At 48.0% G+C, this 8,852-nt stretch overlaps 1 protein-coding gene across 1 annotated transcript; it reads left to right on the top strand.

Annotated features, from left to right (window-relative positions):
• Nucleotides 1-250: 250 nt before the first annotated feature.
• LOC109926497 (zinc finger protein 703-like) lies at nt 251-3,393 on the top strand. Its single transcript, XM_020526342.2, has one exon. The coding sequence runs from the start codon at nt 1,107-1,109 to the stop codon at nt 2,127-2,129; it is 1,023 nt and encodes a 340-aa protein (XP_020381931.2). The 5' UTR covers nt 251-1,106; the 3' UTR covers nt 2,130-3,393.
• The last annotated feature ends 5,459 nt before the right edge of the window (nt 3,394-8,852 follow it).

Raw genomic sequence — 8,852 nt, 5'->3', positions numbered from 1 at the left:
CCCCCCCCACACACACACACACACACACACACACACACACACACACAGTAAGAGGGGGAGACACAGTGTGTGTGTCTGTGTGTGTGAGAGTGTGTTTGTTCCAACAGTGCGGCCACGTTTCTGTCCCTCCAGCGGGCTGCCTGCTTCTCTTGTTACACACACAGACCGTAGGGGCAGGTACCCCAGTCTGCTCTGTGTGTGTGTGTGTGTGCGTGTGTGTGTCCCAAACCCAGCAGAAAGCCCCCAACCCCAGAGAACGAGCTGTCCCTCCCGAGGCACCCTGTCACTGCTGAAACTTTCAGCACGTTTTCATTCCAGGCTCCTTCCCCTCTCTTTCCCTCCTACAGTCAGTGTAATGTGCCACCTTTCTCTCTCTCTCTATAACTCCTCAGCACTCCAAAAACAACCCCAGCCAGCCCCACATGCTGGAAAAGGTCTGCGGCTCCCTCACCGCTTCTCCCGGGGGAACAGTACAGGAGCAGGCCATTCGGCCAACTGGCCCATGTCAGCGTCTGTGCGGCTCCACCTCTCTCTCGGCTCACCCGACACAGACAGAGAAATGTGTCCCACCCATTCACTACAACCACTCCCCATTGTGATCATATTCTTACCTCTCCCTCCCTCCCTCTGCAGGACTTTATTCAGAAGTTGCCCCATTGTACTTATTGGTGACTATGTGCCTCTGGTTGTGACTCTGTGGGGTGTTTTCATCTTCCCCCATTCAGCCCTCTCTCTCTCTCTCTCTTTGTGTCTATATCTCTCTGTAGCTGGATGCCAAGAAGAGTCCGCTGGCTCTGTTAGCGCAGACATGTTCTCAGATTGGCAAGCCTGATCCTCAGCCATCGGCCAAACTCAGCTCAGCACTCAGCTCCTCCGAGAAGGAATGTACCAGGCCCTCGTCCTCCCTCAAACTGGGCGAGGCCGCCACAGACGACAAGTCCAGCTTCAAGCCTTATTCCAAGCCGGGCACTGAGCCCAGGAAGGAGTGTGGGGAGAAGACTGGGTTCCGAGTGCCAGCTGTATCCTGCCAAAGCTTTGCAGGCCACCCATCCTCCTCCTCACCTGCTGTCTGCTCCCCGAGCCTGGCTGACAGCAAGACTGGAGACATGGAGGACAAGAAAGAGCCCGAGGTGCCTCGGGCCTGTCCAGAGCACTCGCCAGGTGTGAACCCAGGGCACGGCAGGTCGGTCAGCGCCGGTGGTGGTACTGCCAGTGATTCGAGCCAACACCGGGACACACCAACTGCAGCCAAGTGTGATACTGCTGGTGCCAGCCTGGCACCAGGACATGTGGCACCTGTTTCACCGTACAAACCAGGACACACAGTCTACCCTGGCCTGCCCCCGACCAGCATGGGATACCACGGGTCGATTGTCGGAGCCTACACCGCCGCCTACCCCTCGCAGTTTGTCAGCGCCATGGAGCCCAAGCCCGGCCTGGTCGGGAGCCCTTTGTCTGGAGCCGTGGGCTGTCCAATGCCTGGCAAGTCTGCCAACTCCAGCCCCCTGACTGGGGCCTCGCCTCCCGCTTTCATGCAAGGATTGTGCCGGGACCCCTACTGCCTGACCTACCACAACGCCCCTCACCTTGGGGGTAGCGCTTGTTCCTCCTGCCTCCATGACCCCTCCTCTCTGAAGTCTGGATATCCTCTGGTCTACCCGTCTCACCCCCTGCACTCTTCGGTCCTGACCACTGGTGCCACGCCACCCTTGGGTGCCCACCCGTTGTACACCTACGGCTTCATGCTTCACAGTGACCCGCTGCCGCACATATGCAACTGGGTGTCTGCTGGAGGGCCCTGTGACAAACGCTTCTCCAGCTCTGAGGAACTCCTCAACCACCTACGTAGCCATACTGCCCTGCCAGGGATTGACAAGCTCCTGGCTGCTTACCCTCCCCCGGCCTCCTGCAACTTACACCTTCCCCAGGCTCCTCCAGGGAGCCCCAATGGCTTGTCTCTCCGCAGCCCCCACACCCTGGCACTCAGCAGGTACCATCCATACAGCAAGAGCCACCTTTCAGCGCCTACCAGCTCTGCTCTCACCATGTCTGCTGCCAGCCCCTATTACTCTCCGTACTCCCTCTATGGACAACGACTGGCACCTGCTTCAGCCTTGGGATATCAGTGACCCGAGACTTTGGAGTGTAATGTCTGAAGCAGTCGGGGAGGGGGGCAGGATTGGGATGTATTTATTTACCTGTATGCATTAATTTCAAACAGGGGTCTGTAAGATCTCACAGACTCACCTCCTATCTAATGTAGAATGCAATGTATATACCAAACAGTTCTTTTGTTTTGCAACAAGTTTCTTCAAATGGTCTTATTTAAAAATATTTTTCTTTTTTTTTGTTTGTTTCTTGAGGGGGGTGGGAAAGGGGGAGTTGATATGCATGCTTTTTAGTAATCCCTCATTCTGCTCTGATTTGAGATTTTTGCTTATTTTTAACCAATGGAGATGTAATATTTTTTTGTATTGTACTTCAAATGGGAAACACGTATGATGGCAGGGCTATCCGAGAAATGGGAGGTCTTATTTTGTTACTAAATGAGAACCTAATTATATTTATATTCTGATGGCTGCTTCTCGTGAATTCTTCAAACTGAGCCCCCCCGCCCACCAGCCTCCTCCCCACACCACGCCCAGCTGACCCTTCCTTCATGGTGCCAGTGTTGACATAGTGGGTCACCCATCACTTGTGTCTTGAGTCCACAGCCCCTGGATTCTAGCCCCACTGCAGTCACTGAGCACAGAATCCTCAAGCTGGCTCTCACAGTGCAGCACAGAGGAAGTGCAGCACTGTCAGTGATGCCATGGTTCAGATGTTTAAAAACCTTCCAAAATGGTATGTGAACGATCCCGCAGCACTGTTGAAAGAAGGGCAGGAGGTGTCCTGGGCTAAATACCTCTCAACGAACATCAGGAAAGGAGAGCAGATGACCTGGTCATTTTCACGTTGCTGTTTGTGGGAACTTGCTGTGTTTAAGTTGGCTGCTGCATTCTCAATGTTACAGCAGTGTCTGCAATTAAGGCAATGCATTGGCTATGAAGTACTTTGGTGCCTGAACTTGTACAAGGTGCAGAAGCATCACGCTCCCATCTCTATCCTTCGTTGTTGCAGCCTCCAAAGCGTTTGGGGATCCCGTGGACTTTTGTGGCCTGGTGTCTAATGTCATAATTTAATTTGAGTCCAACTGAAAAGTTGTCACAGCTTTTCCCATCTCATCTGTGACATGGAGGAGGAGGAGGAGGAAACAGTGTGAGTTTGGGAGGAGGCAGCCTTTCAGTCTGCACAGTAAATGGAAGATGGACAATGAAGTGGAATTTCAACACAGCTAAATGTGAAAAATTACATTTTGTTTAAAATAAACGAACAACATATTACTTGGAAAAACCGATGTCAGTGATTATAGAGGGAGCAAATGAACCTGGGATGGTGAATATACAAATGGTGAAAAGTCATGACACAGATTTCTAAAAGCTGAGAAAAAGCAAACCATGCAGTTGGGTTTACTTCCACAGGAGTAAAATTGAAAAGTAGAGAGGTTATCCATCCCAAAGCCATATCGAACCTTGGTTAAACCCATTGGGAGGACTCTGGGCAGCTCTGATCACAATATTGCAGAAAGATCCAGAGGACTGGAAAATCTGCAGCGAGAGACTGACACAGTTGATGCCAGAAAGGTGCCAGAGGCTCAGGAGAAAATGCCCAAGGTTGGGTGGTTTTCTTTTGTCTTGATAAAAGAAAGCTGAGAGTTAACTTGACCAAACCTGGTTCAAAAGATTAAAGGTCGGGGCAGAGAAAATATTTCCTTTGATGGGGAAGAGCAGAAGCCATAACATTGCGATGCTCACTACTGAGACCCTTAGGGAATTCAGGAGAAACATCTCTATATCCAGAGACTGACAAGAAGGTGGAGCTCCCAACAAGTTACGTGGAGGGGAGGTAAGGTGAGCACACGAGGAAGAGAGGAGACAGGCTTTGCTGAATGGGGTGGTGAAGTTGGGAAGAGGCTTCTGTGCCAGTACGGACCTGTTGGGTGAACAGCCTGACACCGTGCTGCGGAATCTATTGGGCATCTTTAAAGGAATAACTTGGCTGGGAGAAGGGCACCACCTGGTGGGGAAAAAGCAAAGTGACGCAGCAGCAAATTCTGTGAACTGGATTTCACTGATTCAAACTGGGATGAAATATCATGGAAATAAACGGAATGGGGAATGTGCAGAGTCTAATCCTGAGGTTTGATATTCACAGCCCAGGCACCATTCCAACAGTTCCATTCTCTGCCGAGATGTTTAATTTCTGATACTTTGTTTTAAAACGAACAAATGCTGTTCCTTTTCCAAGTAAAGCATTCTATTCTCCACTGGAATTTCTTGTTTAAGCAAATCAACCAATTAAACAAAATGATTACACTGTGGAGGCTGGAAGTATGAAAAGAAAACAGAAAATTACTGGGATTACTAGAGAAAGACCTGCATCGATAACTGTGTTTGCCCCAACTACCAGACATTCCCTGACCTGCTGAGTATTTCCAGTGGTTGTGGTTTTCATTTAAGTGAATGAAATCAGGCTTGTACTTTCTGGTGAGGGATTGTTGGTGAAACGAGACAGCGTCGGTTTTTGTACAAATGTTTTGTCATCCCTCTCCTGCTGATGTGATTCTATCAAACACAACACGATGGAATTGGAGGGAGCCAATCGTTTGATGAATTTGTCCACTGGGAGCACCCGTTTTTCTGTACCATGCAGCAGTTTAAAAACAGCCTCTTGCTTGAGGCTAAGAATGGGCTAGTTTATTGGACCTGATCCCCCTACCCCCACCCCCTTTATTCTGCTAATTGGTAACAACATCCCACTTAACTGGGGACAATCACTGGACATTTGCCAGTGGTTCCCAGTTATGCCCTTTAAACAAGCTCAGGTCCTTTGGCCTGTTACCCCAAATCTGCAATGTCTGGTTTTGAGCCTCCCACTATGGTAACAGTTTGATCCCATCAGGTGCCTTTGTAACTTGGAGCACCGCTGTTCCATTTGCCCTGCACCTTCTCTGTTCTCAGGAGAACAGCCTCACTTTCTCCCAATTCCTCCGGGGGACTGGAGCGATTCATAATCTCTGAATATGTAACCTATGCATAATTTTTAATGATGTGTTCTTTTTAATCTGAGGGTAATGATGGGTACACAGTAAATTACAGCAGCATTGTCTTTACTGAAAATGTGTTTGCGAGGTTTTGTGAGATGACATGGATTGGAAACAACCTGTTGAAATTAGTGCCTGGTTTTGAGGGTGTTCCCCTGCATCAATTCTTGCTACACATGTACTATTGCACTTTTGTGAAATTAACTGGTGTAGTCAATGGGAAAACTAGAGATCTGTTGAGTAACTCAGATGACACTTAAAAACCTGTGTTTTCAAACCAGCGGGAGGAATGGATCATTCAGAAAAATGAGGATGGGATCATACTGTCTGAGCATGTGATTCAGATCAAAGACCAAAGTCACATGAGGAAATGTAACCTGTATCTGTGGTCTGCTGGCTGTTAGGAATCTTAGGTAAAGCCATTCCATGGACTTATAACCTCCTTTCAGTCTTAACCCTTCGATGCTGCAATGTCTACATCAACTCTGCTTATCTCATGTTTTTGGGCTGTTTTTGTATTTACGCAGTGTCAGGTCACTCCACATTTGCCAGGAAGCGCGTACTGTAGTTTCCTGCTGATCTAACTGTGAGACAGAACAGTGTCATCACGCTGTGTCAGACCTGATGGTGCTGGAAATGATTCGGAATTGGAAATCAATCTGTTTGTTTATCGGAGTCTGTCCCTACCCCCTGTACCTATCCATCCCCCGCAGCCCTCTGTACCTATCCATCCCCCGCAGCCCCCCGTACCTATCCATCCCCCGCAACCCCCTGTATCTATCCATCCCCCGCAGCCCCCTGTACCTGTCCATCTATCAATTTGCCCCGAGCCACTGTTGAAACTGATTTAGAATGAAAATGGACTTTGCCACTTGTTCTACTGGTATGACATGGGGCTCTGGAAGACATACTGCCCTGCCAGCACTGGTGGAGAGTGGAATTACAGTGTGACACATTTATTCAAGACAGTTCCCAGGACAGTTCGAGAACTGGGATGTATAACGAGTGTTCGTGAGCAATATGGACTTCAGCTCAAATTAAATATCAGTATCAAATGAACAACCAGATTTTGCCAGTCTCCTGACAGACTGGTTAGATTAAAATTGCTCAGATTCTAACCCTTGCAACTGAAAAGGTCCAAGTTAGTTTTACAGATAATGATGTGACACAGAAATGGATGATTTGCTGGTGCCGATATTTATGCTTCACTTGTTCCTTGTCCCTACTTCATCTCGGCCTATCAACAAATGCTGGCAAATGGGACTAGGTTGATTTGGAAGATTTGGTCAGCATGGATGAATTGGACCGAAGGGTCTGTTTCTGTGCTGTACATCTCTATGACTCCAAGACATCTCCTTCAGTTCATTTTTCCAGGTTATGTGCTTATCCAGCTTCCTTTTAAACTCACCTGCACTATTCACGTCAACAACTCAGTGTGACACCAGACTCCACAGCGCTCTCTGTGATTAATAATGTTTCCTCTAGACTATTTTAGTGTTGAGCTGCTATTTCCTGTCAGTGCAGTTAAAATGGGCAATGATGGACTCCAGCTGCAGTGAAGCTGAGCTTGTTGTGGTGGGCTCCAATCTTGAAACTGCAGTGACTGTCATATTTAATGTGATGGTCACTGAGTTTGCTTTTGAATCTGATAGATTCTCAGCCTCCAGAAACCTTCTGTTAATTGAGATCTTGCAATCAAGCTATGGAAGTGTTTTAGCCTTGGATCGAATGTTGACTCAGTAAATGAGGAGAGGCCATTTATGTTGGTAGAGCAAGGTCAGTAACCAGGGGACACAGGTGGAAGAAGCAGAGGTGAGATGAGAATTTTGCTTACACAGCAGGTTGTTGTGAGGTGGAACGCACTGCCTGAAAGGGCAGTGAAAGCAGATTCAGTAATCACTTCCAGAAGGAAATCAGATAAAAACAAGAAAATGGGTTTCACTTCCACTTACAGGGAAAGAGCAGAGGCAGGAGGGTAAATTCGAGAGAGCTGGTAGAGGCATGACTGGCTGAATGATCATCAGCTACTACCTTGTAAAGTAGCTCTTGAACCAAGGAAGGTTGGATAGTGGTGGGAAGCTCAAGACAAAAAGGGGAACTTTTTTTCAGTGTACATTGCCTTTCAGTGCTGCAATTTGTTCAGCAAAGTGAACGAATCCTGAATTATCCTTGAGAAGCAGGTATTGGGAAGGAGTCAGTCATTTATATAATTTGTAACATAATGACAGTTCTCATTTCCCTTTCCAACAGCACTGCATTCTCAAGGATGTCAAATTTAAGAAACTGTTACAGAATTATAGCCCACTGAGAGGGGTTAATGTTGCAATTGGCGAACATGCTTCAGTTGACATGATGGATTGGAATCAGATCCCTCCTCCACTTGACAGATTTTTTCCACATTTCTGAAGGAATTTCCACTCACTTAAAAGATTTCAAAGATTGTTTATTATTTTTAGACTGTCCCCGATTTGACATTTTTACGAATCACAGGAAGTGCTTGAAATACACAGTAGGTCAGGTCAGCAGTCTGAAGGAATGAGCAAGTAGCTGGGGATCGTGGACAGGCCGCACTGGATAGTGTTGAGGTTTGCAATGATTTGCAAGCAAGCACAACCTGACACAGTGATGCTGACAGGAACAGTGACACTGAGCCCTGACCGTGCACAACAGGCAAAGGGAGGGTTTGTTCCCCAGCAGCAACAGGTAACTGAGAGTGAGTTCTGACACACAACACAGCAGGGTCGGGAGAAGCATGAAGAACTTGGAGAGTGTTGAGGTTGGTTGGCTCACCTAGCTGGTTTGTTGTTTCGCAGACGTTTCATTACCCTGCTGGGTAACATCCTCAGTGCAGCCTCCGATGAAGCATCTGGTTTTTAAACTCTGGAGTCCGTTGAGCTGGATTACCTCACTTCTGGTTTTCCTTCATAGTGGAGTGTATATGGGGTCGAGTTCTATGTGTTTATTAACAGCATGCATCATGGAGTGGCAGGCTTTTAGGAATTCCCGTGCTTGTCTCTGCCTAGCCTGTCCCAGGATCTTGGTGTTGTCCCAGTCGAAGTCGTGGTTCTCCTTGTCCATGTGGATTGAGATGAGTGAGTATTGAACTTGGAGAGTTGTGAGACAACAGCAGGTTAGAGAGACAGGAGGGGGTGAAGCCATGGAAGGATTTGAAAAGGAAGATTAAGTGGGTTTGAGATTGAATGTAGGTGAATGACCAAGGAGGTCGGGGTACAATGGAGTTGGTGTGTCAGGGCACATCATTGTAGTGTTGGCTAACAGTGCCTGCCTTCTTAACAAACTTTGAAAACTTGGAGACTGACCATTGAACATATTGGCAATGTTCAGCTTCCAAACCACTGGGAGACTCATTTCAGATGGTGCTGCAGCTTAATAATACTGGCTCTCAAATTATTGACTCATTTCAAAACTGCTTTGAGGCATCCCCTCCAATTTGAGAAGTGGTGAATTCAGCCTCTACTTGAGAAATCTGAGAACAAAATTGAATCTGACAGCCACAGTGCCATGCTGTCAGATGGCTCAGTGCTGAGGGAGTGCCACACTGTCAGAGGGTCAGTACTGAGGGAGCGCCGCACTGTCAGAGGATCAATGCTGAGGGAGTGTCACACTGTCGGAGGGTCAGTACTGAGGGAGTGCTGCTCTGTCGGAGGGTCAGTGCTGAGGGAGCGCCGCACTGTCAGAGGGTCAGTAC

This window comes from Rhincodon typus, chromosome 40 (assembly GCF_021869965.1).
Source record: "Rhincodon typus isolate 14 chromosome 40, sRhiTyp1.1, whole genome shotgun sequence".
In the NCBI taxonomy this organism is placed as follows: Eukaryota; Metazoa; Chordata; class Chondrichthyes; order Orectolobiformes; family Rhincodontidae; genus Rhincodon; species Rhincodon typus.
The sequence above is the reverse complement of the archived record's forward strand: the minus strand, read 5'-3'. Positions and strand labels throughout refer to the sequence as shown.